At 40.5% G+C, this 25,856-nt stretch overlaps 1 protein-coding gene and 1 pseudogene across 1 annotated transcript in view; one reads left to right on the top strand and one right to left on the bottom strand.

Annotated features, from left to right (window-relative positions):
• Window positions 1-8,160: 8,160 nt before the first annotated feature.
• Window positions 8,161-8,279, top strand: LOC121522036 (annotated as a pseudogene).
• Window positions 8,280-11,960: 3,681 nt separating this feature from the next.
• LOC121521772 (scavenger receptor cysteine-rich type 1 protein M130-like) overlaps window positions 11,961-25,856 on the bottom strand; it is a 53,880-nt gene continuing 39,984 nt past the window's right edge. Inside the window, exons 8-15 of the mRNA XM_041805935.1 lie at window positions 25,154-25,459; window positions 24,594-24,725; window positions 21,412-21,717; window positions 14,828-15,133; window positions 14,455-14,751; window positions 12,406-12,735; window positions 12,188-12,273; window positions 11,961-12,070 (exon numbers count right to left, since the gene is read on the bottom strand). Coding sequence (XP_041661869.1) covers window positions 12,017-12,070; window positions 12,188-12,273; window positions 12,406-12,735; window positions 14,455-14,751; window positions 14,828-15,133; window positions 21,412-21,717; window positions 24,594-24,725; window positions 25,154-25,459 — 1,817 coding nt within the window. The 3' untranslated portion in view covers window positions 11,961-12,016. The remainder of the gene's footprint in view (window positions 12,071-12,187; window positions 12,274-12,405; window positions 12,736-14,454; window positions 14,752-14,827; window positions 15,134-21,411; window positions 21,718-24,593; window positions 24,726-25,153; window positions 25,460-25,856) is intronic.

Genomic DNA, 25,856 nt, shown 5'->3' with positions numbered 1-25,856 from the left:
GACGCAAAAATCCAGTTTGACATCTTTGACCTTCATCTCACCAAACACCTGATGGAACAACTTTGATTTACATATTTATTTCTATTTATTATTTTTTTTACACATAAATGATAATTTATTCTCATGAATTTCAGATGATTCCTTTTTCAGTGTTTGTTTGTTTTACACGAAGCCACTGGTGTCCAAACTACGGCCTGGGGGCCAAATGCGGCCCACCGCCAATTTTTTTATTGTTCCGTAGCAATAGGAATAAAATCAACTATTGCCCATTGTTTTTTTTTTTGTTTATTGGGATCCCCTTAGCATTGGCACATGGCCACATAATTTAAAAGTACCAAGGGTAATGACAGGGGTAATTCATCTTTCTTCATGACTACATGGAGTAAATGGAGTGATTAGAGTTCATATTGACAATCAAAATAATGTTACCTCAACTCATGGCACTCTCCCATCACTGCAGCATCATTTTCATCTTGACAGGCAGATCCAGTGGTAACCAGGGCTGATCAGAGCCCCCCGAAACCTGATCAGGTGGCCAAAAATCTTTGACAATGGTTAGCTATTTCTTTTGCCAGCCGCTGACGTGGCTATTATTTTTCTTGAAGCAAATTCATTTACTAAGCACATCTTAAACTACCAGTACATTAGATTGGTTTTACCAATTTCAACACACCAGTTGTGAGGTCTACCAAAGTGGCAGATTCAGCTTTATAATTTTCTAAATGCAGTGCTCATTGGAAAACGCTTCCACACCCCTGCCCTAAGTCAATGTGGCCCTTTACATCATTCCATTATGCTGTTTCTACCTCTCTTCTTTTCCACCACAAGTGCTCTTACCTGACTCCAGCAAACCAAAGATAAATGTTATTTTGAAAGAACTGTTTCTATCTGGATGAAAGTTTTGAATGCAAGTGTTCTTCAAGAAGACCTGTTGTGTTTTTTTTTTTTATTAAAACAGCTGGCTGTTGAGGTACTGTAGGTCAAGAGAAAAAGAGATATTTATTATGATTGCTCATTTGGGTCAGTCTATTTGATATGTGGAGCCAACGTTATCAATAAATGAGTCCCTTTGAAAGTCTGTCTTTTTTCTTTGGAATGTCTGCTTTGTGGGCTTTAAATGTCTGCAACAAACCTAAAAATGAGAGTAAAATGGTCATGTGACAACAGAAATAAACTAGAACCACCACCTGGGGATCAAAAACAGTGCCTATAGAAAGTATTCACCCCCTTGGATATTTTACCCTTTTATTGATTTTAGAAATCAATCATGGTCTATAGGATTTGACTTAAAAAAAAAAAAAAACTCTTGAGCTTTAACAGTTTTGCAAAGAATGTAGTAAAACTGTAGAGTCCAGATGTTTGAGCCTCACTGAGATCTATCCACATAGACTCAGTGCTGGGATTGAAGCCAAAGGTGACTCTACTAAAAAGTCAAATAATTGTGACCATTGACATTAATTTATAAAGTCATTAAAACAGTGGTTTATAACATCCAAGTGGGTAGATAATTTTTACTGGCACTCTATGGGTTCAAACTACACATTAACAACACATCTTCAGTGATAATCTGATGTCTGAATTTACTTACCTGCTTCAACAACAGCACATACATAACTTTAGGGGCTATTCTCCTACATGATTTTATAAACATGCTTTCAAAGGACAGGACAGAGAGACGAGAGTAAGAGATGTCTCCTTTAGTGAATGACTCCAACCCGCCATTTAAGAACTGGTTTCTTTTTCTCCTGCTTTATGATGTTTTAAAGGTGTAACAAAGGCAAAATGATACACAAAGAAGAGTTGTTTAAGGGGCCTGTTCTTATTACTAACCAAAAGACCCATCACTCTGAGTCTCGATGGACCTAAGTAAAGACAGGCTTTGATTTAGCTGTGGGGTACAGCAGATTACATCAGTTGGTGGTTGTCTTAAATGCATGCCTATTGTGTCTACACAGCCAGTCCACTTTAGATGGAAGGCATTTCAACACTCCTCTGCATGCAGTCTTTATTCTCAGATATCAAATAATCTTCAACACACAGTGAAGAGAGTCCGCACAAGGCATGAAGACTCATGTTGTGGTGTTTATAACTTTTTTTTAAGGCATGCCAGTTGCTCTGTGTAAAAATAAACTGTGTAAATAAACGGGCACAAATAAAGCACTGCTTCCAGGTGCAGGCAGCCTGGTTCAACACTGTTGCAGTGTCTTGGGGAGAGGGAGTGAAAAAAACTGCTCAGGGGAAAGGATTAGGGTTAGGTAGCTACTGTGTGCTGACTACTCCTCCTGGTCCTGCTCTCTATGCCGCCTCCCTTGAGACAAGAAGGAGGCCGGCCCCCACATTCTCCTGCACTGATCGGCACGGGAGTCTGACTCAGATCAGTGCATTCCCCTCTTTAATGTGGAGATCAGACTCAAACTCCAGTCCAGATGAAGAAGGAACATGAGTGACAGTAATCTTTATGTTTATAGCAACTGCTATAGATCTTTCTTTAATTTAAAAGGGTTTAAATAGGCAGAAGTCGGCAGCATTGGATAGATACCCCAGAGCCACACTTTTTGAAAAGAGACATGTCATGTCAGACTTGGTGCGTGTTTAAAACATGCAATTGCCACAAATGTCACAGCTTTGATATAAGGTGCATGTGTGTTGCATGTAGGCTGCATCTGCATGTTTCACAGCTCTACTCTTCATACGTTTTACCTCAATAAATCTGACTTCATTCACTGTATAGCCTAACTTAGATGGAATGAAGGACTCTGTCATAGGCTGCAATAAATAAATCAAACGCTTACTGACTCTGACAGACTAAAGGTGTAACGATAAACAATCTGAGATCATGACGAAGAGTTCATGATTATTATTGTCATTATTATAGCAGTAGTGTTATGTTGGGAATCAAGCCTCAGGCCTAGCAATCATTGCAGGGGCCTGCCTTTGTAGTTTTAGTGGGAAATGTTCAAACAAAGAGTCAAAATAGATTGAGAGACTCATCATCCCAGAATCCTCTGCAGCACCTGCAGAAAAGACACATTGTTCTCTCTGATAGTAGGAGACCTGAGGAGACTCTGCATGGGGTCCATGATAATGAAACTCACTCTGACCACCCTTAACTGTCCCATGGGCCATTCCACCACCACTGAAGTAGGAGACCAGCTGGTTTCCATTTTTGCTCTGTTTTCCCAGCTTTGGCTTAAGATTTAATGCGGTCAGCAATCAACTGGTCGAGTACAAAGAGTTTTCTTCCTTCCCTCGACATCACCTGGCAGGAGTGCAGCAGAAGGCCCACCAATATTCAAAGAAACACATGCAACTCCTCTCGCACTGCATGAAGGAAGATGCAACCCCTGCTCTTGCCCTAAAGCTTATTCTCATGCATGGAAATTAAGCTGTGATGCTGCCAAGATGTGACTACATGCCCAGTCTGACAGGTGCCTCATTCCAGCTGTGACCCATAATACAAACACTCAAACCTTAATAAATGTGTTTGTCTAATTTTGAGGCAAAAGGATCTCATTACACTTATTATAATTCATGTTTTTAGACCAGATAAACTAACCTGACACACCTGATAGACTGTTCCATGTATCTACTGCATGGATATATTTCATATTAATCTGGGAAAGCCCCCATAGAAAGCGTTTAGGAAGGGTGAGTCATTTCAAAAACATTTTCAGAATGATTTGGGAAACGTTCTGTCTGATGGGCCAATCAAAGGCAACAAGATAAAATGACATATGCATGAACTGACAGGCCGTAGCTGTGAATGGTTGGAGCTCCTGGGTGAGTAAATGCATGCCAATGCCTGCCAGGATACATGAAAAAATGTCTTCTCTGCCAAGACAATGTTTATGTGTAACTCGGTGTTATTCTTAGCAGCAGCCATTAGATACACGAACCGACCCCACCCTTAATGACTGCAAACTCATGCCGAAGCATGCCAGGAGAAGAGCGGAAACTTATTTTCCATCATAGAAAGCATTCAGTTTGGCTCTTTCTCTTGTTTTAATAAAGATGTTGTCCAGTTCTGACAAAAAAACCCACTGTGGCTACATCCGAGCTAATCACTCTACGAGTAGCCATTATAATGAATTACTCACCTTATAACTCACCACCCAAAATATCTCTCACAAGGTCAGCTGATAAAACTGTGTTGTAGCTACATTAAGCTAATCACCACACTGGAGGCATCCATTGCAAACAGCTAGAATCAGAATCGTTGATATGAACAGATTCATTTTAGCTGAAAGTGATTATCAATACTGATAAATAAAAATGTGGTTCAGTCCCTGAATGCCAGTCCTTAAACCTCACTTTAAAGCTTAAGTAATGAGGATAAAGTTTCTCAAACATATTCATACATACAGACTATATTTACATTGATATAATGAATTTAGTCTTGAATAGTCTCAGAGGCAGTCGCCCTCTGCTTTGTGTTGCCACTGTCGAGGTTTTCTGGCGATGCAGAGAAGATAGTGCAGATGTCTCATTTCCACACTGACACAGAGAGGAGAAAGGTTATTCAGGTCAGCTGCTGAAGATATCTTCACAATAGATAGTGAAACAAAGACAGTGATCACAACAAAACCGCAAACCAGAAAACAGTTTTGGTACAGGATGTTTATTAGCTCATGAATCACCCACATTTCCCTTACACTCAACTCTTTCAAGTTCTGTGTTTTCACTGATTCATAACTGAGTCACACACGTGAGTCACACGGCTACATGATAATCATGCCGACTGTCAACACAATTCCACTCCTTCCAACCAAACTCAGCCAAGGCCTGAGAGTATCGGATGGCCCTAGAGATTATCTTTCCAGGTTTTCCTGTGCAAAGTTTCACTTGCAAAACCACACCATAAGTTTCTGAGAGGTCCCACAACAAACAGGAAGCTTTCTGACACACTGAGATTGACTGAGTAATAGTGTTGCATTGGCATGGTCTGAAGCTGTGCAAATGGCAAAAAAGATGGCATCTGATCCACAGAGCACATGCAAAGGGGAATTCCATACTAACTGCACACAAAATATGTGGAAACTGATCAGCTGAGCAAACAGTACCCTGTCCCATTTACATCAGGGGTGGAAACAAACAAATTACATCTACTCAAAATACTGTAATTACTTGTTGCAGTACAGTTTGAAATCAGTACTTTTATTTCTAAGTAGTTTTCAACTAACCTTGCAAAGCAGATGGATGGATTCACCCATTTCCGAATTTTTCACTGGTGAATCCATCTTACAAAGCTTCCATCTGAACCGTTTGGGCCCGGTTAGAAAGTGACTGGACCAATCAGCTATGAGGGGGCAGTGCTTTCAGGCGTGGTGGAGTCGTGACGTAAACAAGCAGCAACAAGAGGCCGGTGCAGTTATGGCGGAAGAGATTAGTGTGGATGCTGCTAAAGAGCCAGTTTTATCAGAACTTGATGAAATTTTTTGTTAAAAGAAGAACAGCAGTGAGGTGTTTTGTTTTCAAAAACAAAAAAAGTTCATAGTTCAGGTTATGCAGCTCTTTATGGAGTTTAGTTCTCAGTAGTGGGCTACGTCACGTGTGTTGTTGCTCTGATTGGCCTGTAAAGATGTGACAGACAGAACGTACATCCAATCACACTGAGTTTTTATCGAAGGCTCTGCCCTTTCCCGAATGCTCTGTATAAGAGGTTTCCCGGATGGATGTGTGAAACAAATTCATCTGGCTTGTCAGGTTAGTTTTTAATTAGAGTAACCATACTTTTACTTGAGTAATATACTCTTGTTTTTTTCCCTTCTGTTGACTATACAGTAGCACATAGTGAAAGAATGATTCCACATTACATCCAACGACAGCTGTTGTACACAGCAAAAACTGGAGTGTTGATACCACAGAGTTAGATATTTCAGATTTGAATTAAACTAATTCTAACTCCATTCTGAGTAAAATGGTCTCCAGTTTTTGAGTTATTTGACAGTGTTGATCCACCAGTGTCCAAGCTGTCTCTACTGAGTGTGGGCAAAGATCCCATGATGCCCTTGGGCAGAGTGTTTAGATGTGTTTTTGATGTGTTTAGATGTCTTTAAATTGTGGTGTGATGCCTGCTGGGGTTCTTTTGCTCATGTTTGTGATGAATTGTTGTTGTTACTTCCGCCAAGGAGGTTATGTGATCTGCACGGTTTGTTAGTTTGTTTGTTAGCAACATAACTCAAAAAGTTGTGAATGGATTTTCAGGAAATTTTCAGGAAATGTCAGAAATGGCATAAGGAAGAACTGATTAGATTTTGGGACTGATCCAGCTCACCGTCTGGATCCAGGAATTTTTTAAATGACTCTTTACTATTGGGAGATAGGGCTAATGGCAGAGGTCTGCGCTCTCTGAGTTCTTTTCTACTGTTGTTACCACTTTACACCAGGAGATGGCAGACATGAGTAACTTCAATCCCAGCAGCATTTTTGGGTGTGTTTCTATTCAAAGTTTTGGAGTTTATAGAGTTTGAAAGACGCATGCCTGGTCGAGGAGACGAGTCAGACCGTAACAGAGAGACAGGGAGCAGATGTAGCGAGAATAGAGGAATATTGACCCTCTGCCATGACTCTCAGTTGTCCAGTGAGACCATGGGTGAGACTTTCAGTGCATCTGTTGGAATCAGCAGGCAATGCTTCCACCATAATAGTCCACCGGTAGCGAAGTCAACGCTTTGCCTCACTGTATCTCCACCTCACTGGGGAGGGAGTAATCGGCGAATTAGATAATGGGATGTGATCCGCATCCCCATCTGGATCCAGGAATGTTTTTAAAAGATGCTTCACTATTGGGAGATAGGGCTAATGGTGAAGGTCTGTGCTCTCTGAGGGCTTTTCTAGTTTTTAATGTGAGGCTCATTTGTGTATCGGCAAGAATCTGACGATACGATACGTATCCTGATATACTGCGGTATATTGTGATACTATGAGCAAGGCAATATATTGCAAATTTTTTTTGTATTGTAATTTTGTGTGTATACATACATATATGTGTGTGGGTGTGTGTGTGTGTGTGTACATATTTATATAAATAAATAACTTTTTAATTTTAATCTAATGTGGAATATAACAAAACAGAATTAAGCTATTAATAAAATAGAAATGTATTAAAATTCTATATATGGTACATGAATAAAAAATAATAGTGTATCATAAAATATATGGTCCTGCATCATCTTGCTTTTTAACTCTTTGCAATCTGAAGATGAGGATTGTTCCCATTTGCTGTAATGAATTACAGTATTTTCAGGATTTTTAAAAGAAAAGTGGAAAAATAAATCAGTATAGAGTGAATGTACTTCAGTATTTCACGGTACATCAGCTTTTATGTCTTTACATAATGACAAGATGCTTGTGGAGGAAGACTGATCCTCATGAAGGACTGTGATGTGAGGAGGGCATGACGTGACGGGCCAGGGTTTTCGTTCTTAATGACTCCAAGATGGTGCAGGACCTTACAAATAGAACAAAGTATTGACTGGGAAATTATCAGTGGTAGCTTCAAGAGGCTTCTTTCACGTTAGCTGTTAGCTGCTATAGCTGTTGCTATGTCTCGCTCTCAGACTCGTCGTATTGTCTGAATACTTCACAATGGTGTGGCATATCTTACAAGTGACTTGACTCTTGGCTACGTTTGTACCATCTTTAATGTTTTGGAAGTCATAAAAAGTCCTCATATCGGCTACGTAGGCACAAGCAACCAGCTCGCTCAGACCTAAAGTGTCATGTGATCTCGTTGTCTAAGCAGAGGAGAAGAGGGAACAGTCGACTTGCTGCTTTGCTGGCAGTGCTTGCTTCCAGATAGCGGTCAGGGGGTGAAACTACACCACAAACTACCACACCAATAAAGTAAATTATCAATTAAAAGAATGTCGGTACTGCATTTTAAAATATCAATACATTATAGCACTGCAAAATATCGTGATATATCAGTGTATTAATATTTTCTCACACCTCTAGTGATGTAAGCATTTTTTCCCCCCAAATGTTCTGCTAGAAGAGGGTGCTGCTGCTTCAGCAGATTGCCAGTATTTTCTGGAGTGTGTCTCCTATGCCCACACAGTGTCATCTCCAACAAAAGAGCCAAGTTGATAAATATGTTGGGGCTAATTTTCTGCAGAGGCTGGCAACTCTTCAAATAGTGCATTGGTACACCTGCTCGTTGCTTACGGCCATACCACCCTGAGCACGCCCAATCTCGTCTGATCTCAGAAGCTCAGCGGGGTCTGGCCTGGTTAGTACTCGGATGGGAGACCACCTGGGAATACCAGGTGCTATAAGCACTTTTCCCCCCAAAATGTTCTTATACAAGAGGGTGCTGCTGGTCAACTGCTTCAGTCGTGTGAGCTGTTTCTTCTTTGTGTCCAATGCACCCTGCGCACCCTATCCCCAAAGAAAAAGCCCCATTGAAAGGCACAGCAGCCTGTTTCCGCCCAGTTTCCAGCCGGGGTCCTTTCGCGTGTTAGGCGAACGTGATGACTACACTACTGAAACTGACAAAACTGCACTCACAGTCATGAAAGGTGGGCTTTCACTACTTTCTGAACTGCCACTCTTCAAATGCTGGACAACTGGCCATGAAGTGGTGAGTTTCCTACCTGCTAATGACTATTCACCAAGAATGACACCACTCTCAAGCTGAGACAAGCAACGCATGATTCTACACAAGTGAGGGAAGAGCTTCCTTCAGGATAAAAACAAATAGGATTGGGACAATAAGAAAAGGGCAGGCAAAATGATCAGAAACAGACAGGTTGAGGGAAATCAGTAGTCCCTGAATATTCCTTTCACATGAAGCCCAAATCCAACACGCAAAGGGCACTCTGGGCCATGTGATGGGTTGACAGAGTGCACGTAGATGCACACTACGCGTGTGACTCCACCCACGTAGCACCCCAATGACCACATCCCCACATTTGGAGACTTGAAACCTTAAACACTGGCTGTGACTCTGGTGACCTTTGTGGACTGTGCAGCAGGTGGTATTAGGCACTGGAGCTGCTGCTTGTAGTACATTGGATACCATAGTTGGCCATGCTGGCCTCTGGATGTCTATGCATTGTTGCTACACTGAAACAGTCATCCGGGCCTGGGTGTGCAGCAAGTTGTTTTGCATGTGTGAGTCCTCGTCAGTCTAGTGGACAGTATCTCCGCCTGTCATGTGGAAGACCAGAGTTCATTTCCCCAGGGAGACTTATGCTGTCTGTCAGCAGCTCAGCCTAGACCCATCGTCACCAGCGCTTCAAGCTGGCTCAGTAGAAACTGCCCAGAAATAGTTGTACCAAGCTTGTAGCATCAGACTCGAACCTGTCACTGCTGCCAAAGGAGCTTCAACAAAGAAATGAGCAAAGGCAGTGAGTACTTACGTACGTGCTTTATTATAGTACTGTATTTTTTAACAAATTTGCAAAAGTTTCAAACAGACTTTTTCACATGGTCATTATGGGGTGTTGGGTTTAGAATTTTGAGTCAAAAAAATCCATAAGGGAACGAGGCTGTAACATTACAAAATGTTGAAAGGTAAATAATTTATGGATGCACTGTTGACGACACTGATATGTATATGTGTTATGTAATGAATGAATCAACAGCACAGTAAATGAATAAATGAACAGCACAGTAAATGAATAAATGAACAGCACAGTAAATGAATAAATGAACAGCACAGTGAGTGAATAAATGAACAGCACAGTGAATGAATAAATGAACAGCACAGTGAATGAATAAATGAACAGCACAGTGAATGAATAAATGAACAGCACAGTGAATGAATAAATGAACAGCACAGTGAATGAATAAATGAACAGCACAGTGAATGAATAAATGAACAGCACAGTGAATGAATAAATGAACAGCACAGTGAATGAATAAATGAACAGCACAGTAAATGAATAAATGACCAGCACAGTGAATGAATAAATGAACGGTAAAACTGATTAAATAAATGATACATGTCTCATATAAAAAGGCTGAAGATCACAGAGTAAAATACCAAACAAATACAACAGCTGCACGTATCTCACAAATCCTTCCCTAAAAGTTATAGGACTATAAAGAAAAAGACATAAGAAAAAACTAAATGGAATCAAAACTCAAAGATTTTTATTTATGAAACACAGTAAACAAAAATGACTAAGACTTTTTTTTTTTAATTTTTTTTACTTATTCTCCCATCTCTTTGGGACTGAAAAGTAAAACAAGTGAAAAAAATCTTGGCTAAAATATTCACATATTTACAAAAACATCCATGAACTTCTTTGAATGGTCTGAATTTATGCCGTTATTCAGAGCACTTCCTCTCTGCTGCAGTGACACAGAGGATGGGGATGAGTATTAAAATCCAGTACTGACATGGTACTGGTACCTCGATACTTCATCTCGATACCCCGCCACCTCAGCGTGACTTCCTGTCACCCTAAATAAAAGGCATGATCTCCACTTTTCTTATCCAGTGTTCTCCAAACATCTTTCAAGGATACTCCTGTGAATCATCTACGATACCCTGAAAGCTTTAATTCACTCGACTTTCAGCACACTCTCTGTCAGTCTGAGGCATCGATTCAGGCAACAACGAGGCACCGGCAAGACCGCCATAAGTGGGAATAAAGGGGAGAGTTTCTGAGGCCCAGCCAATCTGGGGGCTGATGGGGTCAGCAAAATGTTGGTCCATTATAAAGTTAAGCTGATCTTTTTTTGTACCTGAATACTGACCACTCTTATTAAAGCAAAAAAAAACAAAACATATTTTTATTCATTTGTGCTGTAGTATATAGCCCTCTCAAAAATGTAAACTCATTTTCGTAGAAAACTGAATTAAAATTGGTTAAAAATGGCTAAAATAGGTAAGAAATGGCAAAAACTAATGGAAAAGGTGGTGACACTGGATTTTAAAAGTAGCAGAAATGGGTTTTAAGTGGAAAGAACAGGTACTAGAAGAGATAAAAGGGGATTAAAAAGTGGCAGAAAAGGGTTTCAAGGTGGAAAAAATGGGTGAAAAATTTGGTGAGATGGTATTAGAGTGGGAAAACGTGGTATAAACTGGCAAAATGTGCTTTAACAAAGAGTGAAATGTGGTTATAATGGGCAAAAATGGGTGTAAAAAGAGGTAAAAGGGGGTTAAGAGTCACAATAATGGGCCAACAGAGGCAACAATGAGCAGAAAAATGACAAGAATTAGTTTAAAAGAGTGAAAAACCAGCAGAAAAAGGTGGTGTAAAGAGTTAAAAATGGACAAAAATTTGTTAGTGGCAAAATGGGTTAAAATTGGCCAAAAATAAATAAATAAATTGGTGGGAAAAACTGATGAAAATGGGTTAGATTTGGAAAAAATATGGGGGAAAAAAGAGGTAAAAATTTGGTCCAAATTGTGCAAAAATGGATGAAAACTGGTAATTAATAGGGGCAAAATTTGGTGGGAAAAGAGGTTTAAAAGAGGCAAAAATAAATACTGTCAACACGTTGAACCCACAACAGCACTGCTGATCAAACACACATGCACTGATATCAATAAATCAGAACTGGGAGGGACATTCTCTGGGTTTGTCAGGAGTCCGGCCTATCCGAGGATTAAAGCACTAATTTTTCACAGTATGTAAGACAGAAATGACGTGGAAACTTTTTGGCTCTTGATTTCACAGATATGTTAAAAATGCTCGAGGTGAAGCTCCCTCTTGATCCTTAAATGAATATTTTCAGGTCATATAAAAACCTTTAAAAATCCTCTTTAGACGTGTAGTCCAGGGGAAGTGTTCTGTGGTCTGATGCAAATATGACTTAAAGAAATGAAGATGACAGATTCTAAAAAAAAAAACAAAAAAAAAAAAACATATTTGATCAGATCTGGGCTCCTTTCTGCCCGTCTGAGCCAGATTAGTCTGGTTTTATCCTTATACTGAAAAATGTTTCTCACATTGGGATAAGAAGTTAAAAAGTTCAATGTTTGATAAGACTGACTGTGTCTCTGAGAGGACCCCCGTGTGGTCCCCACAGACGTCCACAATGTCCAACGTCTCCATCGCCTTCACTGAGACAGCAGGCAGTCATCAGTAGTCCTGGGAATCTGTCTGGTTTGGACCTGGAGAGAGAAATCAGAAAACCACTCTTTAAATCAGTAAAATCACTGATAGCTTTTTATGAATGACATCATGCCAAACAGTCTTCATCCTCCATGAAATACAGATGTGTGCAGTACCTTATAGTAGCAGTAGAGGGCAGTGTCGTATATCAGCAGACCACCAATCAGGACGACACATCTGATGATCAGGTCTATCAGAGGGGCTGAAACAGATTTAAATCATCACATTTGATCAGAGGACTCACACAAAGTCACCTCAAATAAGTGAAGGCCTTTCTCAGTGACAGTCAGGTGTCAGATGTTCACTGTTTGACCCAGATTATCTGAGAAGTTACCTCCGACAGCGAGAGAGAGAGTCTGGCTCTCTGAGGAGAAGTTCTGGGAGAAAACACGGAGGTGATAAACACAGCTGTACCGCCCTCCGTGGCTCTGGTCTGCAGGAGGAAACAGGAAATGGGCAGAATGGTTGACGGCTGTCAGGGTGTAGCTCTGTGTTGTGACGGAGTCAGAGAAGAGGAGCTGGAAATATCCTCCTTCATACTGAGGTTTGATGGAGCATGTGATGTTGAAGCTATAGCCAATGAGGGCCTGGTAGCCCTGCGGCGTGGCCTCAGAGACCCCGTCAGTGGAGGAAGAGAAGGCGATGGTTGGCTTTACCAGCAAATCTGGAGACACAGAAGGACATAATCAGCAGACAGCAGACGACAGAAGACAGAAACACTGAAGGTCAGATTTAAACATGAAACTATGAAGTAAAGAACAGAGTAGAGCAGGGGTTCTCAAACTTTTCAAGCTTTGACCCCAAAAATAAAGGTGCCAGAGACCGGGGACCCCCACTGTACCTGAGGCTGGTTGAACACAGGCATGAACATTCAAGAACAGTCGTGTGGAGACTAGGCCGACTGTAAAGAGGAGAACTTTCTGAGACCCCCCCAAACTGGGGCCCATGGAGGCCAGCAAAATCATGGTCCATTATAAAGTTAAACTGATCATTTTTTACCTCAATAATAACCACTATTATAAAAGTAAGAAGTGTATTTTTTATTATGTTTTTGCAATAGTATGTTGCCCTCTAAAACATGTAAATACCTTTCCTTAAATACAGAATTATAATGGGTTAAAAATGGTTAAAATGGCTAAAATTGTCCAAAAATATGGTGTAATGGGATTTTAAAAGAAGCCCAAATGCATTAAAAGTGTCAAAACACTGGCAAAAAGCAGACAGTGGAAAGGGTGGTTAAAGGGGTTAACAGTGGCAATACTGGCTCAAAAGTGGCAGAAATTGATGGACAGGGTGGTGAAATGGGAGTGGAATAATTTTGTCTAAACTAGCAAAAATTGAATAACTGAGGCAGAAAGTGAGCAAAAATGAGCATAAAAATTGTGATATTTTATTAAAAATGGCAAAAATGAGCATATAAAGTGCTGGAAAGGGTATATAGTGGCAATCAGCAGAAGCAACAACAGGCAGAACGTGGCAAAAATTGTTTTAGAAGTGGCAAAAACAGACAAAAAAAAGTGGTGAGTAGGGTTTTAAATGTGACAAAAGTGTCTTTAAAGTGGAAAAGTGTGCAGAAAAGGGGGGGAAACTGGAGAGAAAATTGGTGGGATAAAGTCATGAAATGGGTTAAAATGGTGGGAAAAGTTGTTTAAAAGAGGCACAAATAAATACTTTAATAGTTACAGTAATAATTGATATCATCAATAAACATTAACGTTACTTTGATTTCAGCATGAATCTCACCAAAAGACTTAATTTTACATTTAACTAATGTTGCATGTTTCTAAAAAAATGGGTAAAATAACAGTTTAAAATCATTCAAAAATTATTCTCGATTTCCTAACAACATGTAAGGCTGCAGTGACCTTTGACCTCCAAAATTTAACATAGAATGAGTTCATCGTTTACCATTCAGAGTTTTCTATTCTGCTCTCTGGTGTGTTTATGATGTGAGAACAGAGGAGCTCAGTTAAACTGTTCTAAAGTAGTTGTTTGATTTTTGACCACAGGTTTAGAGATTTAGCTTGAAAGCTGGGATTTGTGTTCAGTGTTTTGAGAAAAGGGAAGGAGAGTTTTAGAAATGTGTCTGAGATATTGTGAGAAACTGTAACTGCTGTTCTTTAACTGATGTTTCTTGTATGTATCCCAGCTTTTAAGTGAGTCCCCCTGTGTTAGATGTGTTTAGTAGTCTTGTTGCTCTGGATTAGATAAAGGTGTCATGGTTGATGTTGCACACACACATATCTACATACAGGTATCCATAAACCTCATGCATTCAGGGTTTTTCTTTTTGTTATATTGTTATTTTGGTGTTTGTTACTGTGTGTATGCTGCGTATTATTACATCAGTAATACCAAATTCAGATGTGATGTTTAGTATTACCTGAGCAGATCACCTCAAGGCCCACGTCGCTATCAAAGGGTCCCTGATCTAAACACTCAAACAGAGAAGATGCTGTCTGGACACAGGAGGGCTCGATGTGCCACGTTGGTCTTGTGTTATTTTGCTTCACTGCTCTTGTTGAAACAGCAGAAGCACATTTCAGCATGTTACACACTACATCTGCAGACCCCTGGTCCCACTCAGAGTCAAATAAAGGTTGCCACTCGTCCATGTGTTTAATCTCCAGTGATCCTGCACACCGGCTGGGCTCTCCCACCAACCTGATGTAATCTGGATCTAAACATGGACAAGAACAGAATTATTAAAGGAAGTGAACTAGTGAGTCAAATCAAAGCTGAGTCTGCTCTCTTACTTTCACAGGAGAGTCCAGCAGCTCTACCAGGTGAGCAGGTGTGTCTAGGTGAACCAGATCCTCCACAGTCCAGGAGAGCAGACTCGTTACCTTCACACTGGAAGTCTCTGGTCCAGAATGGAGCCTCCACTCCTCCAAACATTGTCCCCTGGATGACTAAGGGAGCCCCACAGCCAATCTCTCTACAGACCACCTGAGCACCCTGCAGGTCCAAGTCCTCTTCACACACTGGGGACCAGATCTGGTCAGACCTCACCTCCAGTCTGCCTGAACAGCGATCAGTCTCGTTCACCAGTCTGACAGAGTCTGTGGAGATTTCAGGAGAGAGAGAGACAAAATGAGCTGATTTAAGGTGTTTTTTTATTTATAACTCACAGGAATCACTTCTTTCATCTGGATTCATTTCCAGTTAAATTACAAAACTGCACAGAGTTTGTATTTCTTGTTAGAACTATTTGTAGTTTTATTCTGATTTTGTGAGTGGGTATGTCTAGTAAAGAGTGCTTCACACTAAACAGATGTTGGAAAAAGGCCTTTAATTTACCCTAACTCATAGTATAGTAGTATCTGTTGATATACCTTACATTCATATAGAAATTTGATTTTTCCAAAGACCACCTGAAGACAAACACACCGGCTGCCACTGCTTTAAGCTCATTTACTGTCTGTTATCAGATCAGATGTCAGTATGGTTGTTTAAAGATGTCTGCTTTGACTCGTAGTAATATTTAATGGAGAATGATGATATAACATGTTTAATTAAAATGTTTCTTCTTCTTTTTTCAAAGCCCAGCATCTCTACCCTTCCCTAACTTCTCCACTTCTCCACCTGCAATTTCCACCTACAACGGCCATGCTGTGCTCTGCAGCACCACGGTTTTACTTCAATCAAAGGCGGACAACCTTAAAGGGGACATATTTTACCCTTTTAAGACAAGTTTATATTGGTCTCAGAGGTCCCTAAAACATGCCTGTGAAGGTTATTGCTGAGAAAACACTCCACTGTTGGATTTTTGCATGTCTAAATTCCCCTCTGTTTCAGCCCTTCTCAGGACGAGCTGTTTCTGTGGCTTTAAATGATAACTAGCTGTCTGACTCCGCCCCTGACCACACCCCTCTCAGGAGATGGATGCAGTACTCCTGATGTTACAGACACTTTTATCCTAAGTTTAGGGCCTGCCTCAGTCTCCCAGACCATAATCAGCAGGGTAACCCACTGAGCTATCCAGCATCTCAGCTGGTAGCTGAGAGGATCAGCAGAGGAGGGTGGAACTTTCTTCCAAGTGGGGAGGGCCAACCAAACCTGGGGGCGGGTGCTTACTCCCCATGTGAGGTCACTAGGTGTAAAATCTGAGAACGGCTTGTTTCAGCACACATTATCTGAAAGGTGGAGAAAGAGAGGAGGGATTTTTCTGGTACTTGAGGGGACTGTGGACAGGCCAGGGACACATATTTGTGTTGGAAAAGCCTGGAAAAGTGATTTTTACATAGTATGTCCCCTTTAAGGCACTGGAGGCGTGTCTAGAGCTGCACAACGAAGAGCGGCCCTGATCAGCTTAAGACAGGAGGGCAGAGATCACTGTTCACACAGGAGTAGTATTTAGCCTTTAGGGTTGGTTGTCTTTCATTCCAACATGGTTCCAGGATTTTATTGCTTCCACCATGAAATCAGGAAGATTAAAGGTCAGTGTTTGCTCAAAAGATCTGTGGTTTTCTGACGTTTTACCTACTTTTCCTTGTCAATGGCGCTGTTGTAGCTCTGTGTCCCACTGACCTTCCGGTGACCTTTTGCTCTAATTGCAGGATAAAACGTGCTAGAGTCCATACATTGTGTTGTGTTTTGATACTCTATGCTTTTGACTTCCTGTTTGGATCTTTCTGATCCACAGGAACTGATGAGGTTTGGCTGCACACAGTGCTGAAAATAGACCTGAAGTGTATCTCCAATGAAGCAGGGCGTTGTGGCGTTTCAGGGACACGCCGCTGCAGGAGCAGAGTGGAACTGCTCTGAGTGACTAGAGAGGGAGCGATTTGCTCCACCATATGAATAGCCGCATAGCTGCTGTAAGTGGAAATTGGAGGAGTTCAGGCCTCTTGGATGAGTTAATTAGAAAACAAGGCTTGAACAAAAAAAAGAGAACAACAACATAAAAAACGACACAGAAAAACGGTCTGAGTTATGCATTTAAAAAGGCAATCAGTTAATACATGAAATCGATGAAATAGAAACAGCTGTAGGCGCCGGCCAAAATAACCAAAAGAGGAGTGGTGGACTTGGCTAACCTCGCAATGGGCCATTGGCCCAGCCACCACCTCTAACTAAAACGACCCAACCAAAAATGTGTGAACTACAACCAAATTAAAACAACAAAACCCAGAAATCTAAACATCCATGGGTGAAATTAACTAACTGGGGAGAAGAAACGCTTGAAAAACGAACTAATAAATCAATGAAAAGAGAAGGTTAAACAAACAAACCTCTTCACACGTTTGTCTGGGTAGTGTGTGTGGCCCTCTGCTCCTCTCACCTGCCAATCTAAATACTTCCCTCCTCCAACTGCAGGAGGTGAGACTTTCCTGACTTCTCTGAGTCTCTGCAGCTGCAGACTGCTCTCTCACCGGGTATCTGTACTCGCTGTTTGGCGTCTGAGAGAAGCATCTGAGTGGCGCCAAATGTTGCTACAGTTAAAACATGAGGAGCTCAAGATACATCGCTGTGAGTGAACAAAGCTGCACAGGTTGAGAAAGAGGCGCTCGCCAGAATGAAATGAAAGGAACACACATGTCAGTCTAGCTGCATCTCCACGCTTGTCATTCGAGTTAGCATAGCAGCTAGCCTCTCCTGTACTGCAGAAATGTCTTTCCAGGTTTCTCAAAGTTTTCATTCACTCATTTCTGTGAAGTTTCTAGTCTGGTCCTCAGCTTTTGAAGGAGCTCAATAATCATAGCCTTGTAGGAGAATTAGCCGTGTTTGCCCCTGTTCATGGGTCAGAGCTTGCGAAGGTACATTAGCCATGAGCCCTGAGGTTGTTGGGCTGTATTAGCACTTGGGTTGTGTATAATGAAAAAAGGCCAGCTAAGAATATCAGCGGTATAATAAAGTATAGCAAAATTAGCTGTGGTTCAGGCAGCCATCTTCAAGTAGATGTTGTTGCACGCTGTACATAAAACATTATGACAAAGGAGCAGAATGATTAGTGATACCTGAGCAGGTGATTTCCAGGCTAATGTTGCTGGTCCCACCAATTATTCTCACACAGTGCTCTAACATGGATTTAGACTGAACACAATCAGGGTTGATCCACAACCCAAGTTGGTTTAAGGGTTCCTTTATCAGTCTGGTTGAAAGAGCAGAGCCACAGTGGAGTCTCCGACAAATCTCAGCTGTTTTCTTTAGGTCCCAGGAAGGCTTCTCTAGCTTCACTGGTAGCCAAAATCCACGGTAGTTCAACTCTAATTTACCAGAGCAATTACTGGGTCCTCCCACCAACCGGACTTCTTCATCAGGGTCTGAACAAAGACAAGGAGATAGTTAAGACAAGACAGAAGAAGTCTATTCCACCTGTTCTCCAGAAAATCTAGAGTAAGTTTAGTCCTACAAAAGTCAAACCTCAGCCCCAGTCAGCTCAGCTTTAAATTTTCCCATTAATTCTGACCCAGACACACAGAATCTTCAACACTGTAATTCTGATGACTTCTAGCTCTAACGCCACAGAAAAACAAATATACCTCTAAGATATCATAAGCTGTATGGCACAAACATTTTCTCCATCTCTATTAAAACAAAACTGAAGTTGTATTTTTATTCAGTCAGAGCAAACAGACCTCAGATAAACTTGGTGACTAGTTAGCATGCCTCATTCTTAATCTAAAACAACTACAGAGAAATATTTAACACATCTTTAACCCTTTTCCTTTTTGTTCAGGATCAATAAAGAATATATCTTTAATTTGGTTTCAGAAGGTTAAGGTTAGGTCTGTGAATAGATTAAAATGTTTCATTGCAATTAATTGCAGAATTTTTGTAGTTAATCACAATTAATCACATCCATTTTATTGCATTTTAAAATTCCACTTTTTTACAATTAAAACTGCTTTTGTTTGGTTCTACTGTCTTAAACTGAGGCTTATTGACTTCCTGTTTGGACGCAGAGCTTTAACGGGTAGACCGAAGATCATAACATGAACTCAACCAGAGAAAAAGGAATATGTTTTGTGTTTAACTGGAAATAAGGGAACAGTGAAAAGATAAATGTTTGACAATGTGAGGTTCAGAAAACTTCTGACTTGTCCACTGAGCTGTCTCTGAGTTTTAAAGGTGAAATTAAGGAGCAGTAGTGGACTTATTTCACATGACTGTGGCTGCAGGGAAACACAGACGTGGCTTAAAGTGTAATGGAATATATAATAAAGCATAACTAAGACTAAGGTCGTTTTCACACCTGATAATCTGGGAGACTGAACCCATTTTGGAACAAAAATTGCATCATTGTTGCACTTTCCTTTGGTTTGGTTTGCATTTACACTGCTCTCTTTGGTCAAGCAGACTAAACCGTCTGAACACCTACAATCTCTGCCCACTGGGGGCGCTGTCGCCACAAACAAGCGATGACCAAGAAGATAAGAAGGCGTAGAAGAAGATGAAACTCTTTCCGCCGGTCATTTCTTCCCTGTCTTGTGGTTTCTGCTCTTGCATTATGGGAATTATTGCATTATGAGAAGCCAGCAAGGTGGTGAGCTGTCCAGCATGTCGTCCTTTACACGAGACGAATAAATCAGCAAGAACTACGACGTGTTGTTATGGATAAACAGACGCTAAGCGAGGTATTGACATGTATTTGAGCGTATTAAATCACATATAAATCTGTTTATCGTTACAGTTTATGCCTCTTCCTGCCTTTGGTTCACAAGTTGGTCTGCTTTGCTTTCACACCTCTAACAAACCGCACCAGGGTTCGTTAGGAAGCAGACAGAGACCCCCTGTTTGAAGCGGACAAGAGTCTGCCTGTTTGGTCCACACCAGAGTTCGTGTGAGCTTTCACACCACTCGAAACAAACCGGACTATCCGGGGACACGGACCAGAGTTTGTTTAAAGTGGACAAAACAGCTCTGGTGTGAATGCGCCCTCAGACAAATAAGTGCACCAACTGTGGATCTGAGTTGATGAATGTAATTGATCTTGACAGGCTTAGTTTAAAATAATTATGATTGAGCCAGACTAGAAACTCTCATTCTTCCATCTAGCAACTGGTCCAAGAAGGTGGTGCCAGGCTCCTGTCTGGTTTTGGTGAGGGAGATCAAGTCTTCCATCCTTCCTTCAGTGTTAAATTCGTCGACTAAAACTATGACTAAAATGTTTGTCAACAGCCTTTTTTTCCATGACAAAAACTAGACTAAGACTAGCCGAAGATATCTGTGATGACTAAAACTGACAAAAAGTTTAGTTTTTGTCAAGATGACTGAAACTAGACTAAAATGTAATGTAGTTTTCATCAGACATTCAAAGTCTGTGATATTTCTCTACCTTGGGTAATTCTTCAAAAACAATGTAGCTGTATCTCTTCTGTCTCTCAGCTGTGGAAAGCAGGGACCCAGGTTTAGCAGGGTGCAGAGAACACACTATCATGATTTGGTACCAGATTGAGGCAAGAGAATAAATGCTTGGACTAAAAGTAAAGACTAAAATGTGAAGACTTTTTAAGGACTAAAACTAGAATAAAATGTTTTCTTGAATGAAAACTATACTAAAACTAAAAAGGTTAGAAATGACTAAAATGTGACTAAAACTGTGACATGTAATCAAAAAACTGGGACTAAGACTAAAATTAAAAATAGCTGTTATATTTGTGTTATGAAAGCTTTCAACTTATTAGTTTCTTTTTTTTTTTTTTTAAGGTTGTTTCAGGTCGTTTTAGGGCTGTACGGCGGCGCTTCCAACAGCAGACACCTCTGCAAGCTCTGCTCGTTTTCTGCCAATCAAAAAATCCCTCCTCTACATTGTCTCCATCTTTTTCCATTTTTCTTTATTTCTTGCCAATCAAATCCGGCCTCTTCGCCATTCCTTACCAATTCAAAAATTAACACCGCTCCAACTTCAGCCTCTGCAGAGTTCGACCAATCAGACGTTGCTAATACAAAACAGGAAATGGAACACAGACGCTGCTCTCAGCAGTTTTCACTCTGAGGAAACTGAACATTATTCATATTTTTCTGCGGTTACTTAAAACTTTAAAGTCGTCTGTTTAGTTTGCCTTTCGCTCCTTTGAGTTATTTTTTTACCCCAAAATCTGTCCTATGTGTGATTTTGCAACTTTGAAACAAAAACTTCTGATGTGATTTCATGAATTAAACATCATTAAATTTATAAAGTTTGCTTTAGCTGTATATGATGTGGTATATTTGACTGTTAACTGTGTGACGGACTGATGTAAACTTTATTCTGTGTACAGTTAGTCATGTGATTATTTAATATTTATGTGTGCCTTAGTCAGCTGGTGTAGAAATTGTGCCTTCCAACACTATTTTCAGTGACTGGCATATTTGATTGTGAATGAATGTAACTGAAGCAACAGTACAGCTTCACCTGAGCAGGTGAGGCCAACAGCTCTACCAGGTGGACAGGTGTTTCCAGTCAGCCCTGAGTCTGGACAGTTCAGGAGAGCAGACCCGTGGCCTTCACACTGGAACTTCTTACTCCAGAATGGAGCCTCCACTTCTCCAAACATTCCCCCCTTGAAGACTGAAGGAACCCCACAGCCAATCTCTCTACAGACCACCTGAGCACCCTCTAGGTCCAAGTCCTCTTCACACACCGGGGACCAAGTCTGGTCAGACCTCACCTCCAGTCTGCCTGAACAGCGATCAGTCCCGTTCACCAGTCTGACAGAGTCTGTGGATATTTCAGGAGAGAGAGAGAAAGAACTTTATCAGAATCTAAAATCAGTCTGTTCCTCTCACAGGTAATCCTGTCACTAGCTCAGCTGGAGGAGGATGGTAATAGGTTGAGAAAAGCAGCCAGTATAGCAGTGAAAGACGTGGAGAATTGAAAAGAAAGCACACTGACACTGAAGCTGCGTCTTTGGTGTTCATGTAGAAAAAACCTACAAGATCGGATGAGCAATAATGGAGGGAATGACAGGAAAGTGACAAAAATCTAGATAGAGTCACATAGATCAGGGCGACATACATAAAAGAATTAGAAACTGCAGCAGTGAGAATATCAAACAAAGAGCAGTGGGCCTCATTCACCAATATTATCTTAGAATTTTTCTTAAATTTGTTCTTAAGAAAGTTTCTGAGAGAAACCTTCAATGACATGATTTTAAAAGCGCTGTGTTGTTCACACCCCTGTGATTGAGTTTGATGATTGCCAGGTCCTGATTAGCTGGAAGCATCTGCATGTTCCTGCTAGTTAGCATAGAGACACACCCCTTTTATGCCCATATAAGGGCATGAGACTGCAGCACCACAAAGGCGTGAGAGGAGAAGTAGCAAGATGTCAAGGAAACTGTAAAGACAACTGCTCTCTGTACTACTTTGATGGTTCTAAAGTGGATGTAAAGCTGCTCGAAATGAAACCAAAAAAAGCACAATTCAGTTATTTCTAGTACATGTTAACGTGGATAATAACCCACGATTTCATCAGACACGACATGCAGAATTAAACATCAGTGAAGTCTGGCCCAGTTGGAATGAGATGTGAATGTAAACACACCCTTGCAGCTCGTTGACATTTTCTCAGTAAACAGTGGAAATCATCAGAATCAAGGCAATAAATGCTCTGTTATGACTGACCTCATGGAGTTGTAATTTGCAAGATTTTGCAAGATGAGTTGCTATGGCAATAAACGTCCTCTGTCACCTCAACACTGTGTATCTGCGTAGTGTGAGCCCGTTAATCCTCCGAGGTGTACGTAGATGTGTAAATAGAAAAAGGGAGATCGCTGGCATTAAAAAAAAACTTCATGGTGGCAGAATGAACTATTTTGCTGACTTTAAACATTAACGATCGTCACTTAGGTCGTGACCCAAGTGGTTGCCATAGTGGCTGCTTGTTCCTCCTCCTCCTTGGAGGGCTTACAAACCAGCTATGTGCTAATTGTATTATGGCTCTCATTTTGGTAGTTATTATGCTGAGAAGAGGATATCTGACAAAGATGTTCATTTTTTTAATGAATTTTGGATTTTCAGCTTCCACACTGTGTTGACAGAATTTTCCACTATGTGGACAAAAAACTGACATTTTTCCCCCTGGAGCCCTTTTTGGCCCCATTGTCTGTCATTCAAGCCACTTATTTTCATTCTACTGCCAGTACAGAAATATGAAATCCTGTCTTTTCTTCTGTTACCAGGTCATTCAGAGGCAAAAAAAAAAAAAAAAAAATTGCACACATTGAGCATTGAGAAATTAGCATGTGTGTGTGTGGGGGGGGGGGGGGGTCTGTATATGTTGGTATAGCCAAAACACACACTAAAATCTGTGTTGAAAGAAAAAAGGATGGATGAAAACCAAGAAAACTGTATTTTGGTATCTCATAGCCATGTTATAAAAAAAACAAACAAACATGAATTTAATTATGATGAGAATGACTCCTGGACTCATGCCTTCAAGGTTGTAGTTTTCAGTGTTTTTCATCAATTCACTCATTTCTAATAGGATTGATTTGCAGAGATATTGCATGGTATTTCAAACAGGTTACATTATGTGGTGCAAAATGCTACTTTCAGGGTTATAGAGCTTTAGAAGGCTATAAGCCAAGTTTATTCATTTGAAAATGGTGTCTTTGCATTCCTTGACCTTTAAAACCACGTCTGCATCATAAAAATTTTTGGGAAACAAGAAGCAGCCAATCCCTGCAAATTCATGTCAGAGTTCAAAAAGTTCTTAAAATAACGACAAGGTAATATTTGTGTATCATGGTTTTATTATCTATGAACCATGTTTATTTATGGTATCCCTTTTAGGCCTGCAGGGGAGAAAGAGTGAGTTTTTTTTTAAATATTTTTTGTAATTGCTCAAAAACTATTAATTATCAAAATCAGTGTTGTTGCTAATCACTGACACATCCCAGACTGATGATCCCCACACTAATAAATACACTTTGCATTCATCAAATAGAAATAATAATATTTTGTTGTGGAAAAATGTGGCATTATGTAAATAATGCCAACAAAAAAGAATTCACATTTGCTATACACGATGTTGCCTGGAGTTAATGAACCAAAAAAAAAAAAAAAAAAAAGGATCTTTTCCCGTGTTTAACATTTTTAAATATACCCAGTGACCTTAAAATGGCCTTAAGGGTAAAAGTGTAATTTTTTTTCCAAAGTGGGGCCCGAGGCTTAAACTAGCACATTTGAGTAACTGCACATTTAAACATTTATCCTCTGATATCAGGACTTAAATGTTCAGAAGAGTGCTCTGGAGTGTTCTTAAGTTTTGTTCTTTGCTGAGAACAAATCACAGCTTTGAAAACTTTGGTGAATGTCACAATCTTTTTTAAAAGTGCATAAGAGCATTTTAGGATCAAGTTTACTCTTAGCTAGCTGAATGAGGCGTGTTATGTTTATCATAGCTTTTATGAAGTAAAATACCTGAACAGGTGATTTCCAGGCTAAACTCACTGGACACATCCTGTCTTGTCACACAGTCCATAAACGAAGGTCTAAAGTGTCTACAACTAATGTCGATCCACCACACCGATCTGCTGGAGGATTCAATAATCCTTCTTATGAAGAGAGCAGAGCCACAGTCGAGTCTTCTACAGAACTCTCCTGTATCCTCTAGAGTCCAGGAACGGTCCCAACGATCCACTGGTCTCCACTCTGCATCATATTTCAGCTCCAATTTACCCGAGCATTTGCTGGGTCCTTCCACCAACCGGACATCACCAGGATCTGAACAAAGACAAGGAGATAGTTAAGACAGGGCAAAGGGGGTCACATCTATTTGAGCAAATCTACAGAACTCTGACCTCAGCTTTAAATTCTATTAAGTTTAATGGTCCAGAAAAAAACAAATGTTCTGAGAGTCTGACTCAAAGAATAACAAGCTGTATGGCTCAGAATTGGTTGATATTACACTAAACTGATCTCTGATAGATATTGCCATTAGTCTACATTCCTCATCCCACATGCTAAAAAAATATAGAGGAATATTTGACACATCCTTTTCTCTTTTAATATTTCTTATGAAAGTTTTTATTTATGTCTGTGTGTGCTGTTGTCAGTTGCTTCTGTTTAAAATTTGCTTTCCAACATTATTTTCAGTGATTGGCAGCTTAATTTTGTAAATGAATCTAACTGAAGCAACAATAAACCTTTACCTGAGCAGGTGAGGCCAACAGCTCTACCAGGTGGACAGGTGTTTCCAGTCAAATCTGAGTCTGGACAGTCCAGGAGAGCAGACTCGTGGCCTTCACACTGGAACTTCTTAGTCCAGAATGGAGCCTCCACTTCTCCAAACATTCCCCCCTTGAAGACTGAAGGAGACTCACAGCCAATCTCTCTACAGACCACCTGAGCACCCTGCAGGTCCAAGTCCTCTTCACACACTGGAGACCAAATCTGGTCAGACCTCACCTCCAGTCTGCCTGAACAGCAATCAGTCCCGTTCACCAGTCTGACAGAGTCTGTGGAAATTTCAGGAGAGAAAGAGAGAACTTTATCAAAATCTTAAATTAATCCATTTCTCATGAAATCATGAGGAAGAGTTGGAAAAAGATATCAGAAAATTGTTCAAGGAGAAAAGACATTTTTCTAATTTAATTTCAGATATTTTCATAAACCACATGTTATCTATCTCTTTTAGCCACACCTGAGGTCTGTGAACAGTTTCTTTGCTTTGTTGTTGAAAAGGTTAAAAATATCATGAGACCATTTTGGTGCTTAGCCCTGCTCTGCTGTCTTGGAGCACTTTGAGCCTGAGTCCCTGTCCACTCTTAGACAGCTTAAACCTGCCTGCTGTCCCACTTATGATATTCCACCTTGTTTTTTTTAGAGGCGTGTGAAACCATTGGTCCTGATGTC

Source organism: Cheilinus undulatus, linkage group 14, assembly GCF_018320785.1.
Source record: "Cheilinus undulatus linkage group 14, ASM1832078v1, whole genome shotgun sequence".
Taxonomy (NCBI): Eukaryota; Metazoa; Chordata; class Actinopteri; order Labriformes; family Labridae; genus Cheilinus; species Cheilinus undulatus.
The sequence above is the reverse complement of the archived record's forward strand: the minus strand, read 5'-3'. Positions and strand labels throughout refer to the sequence as shown.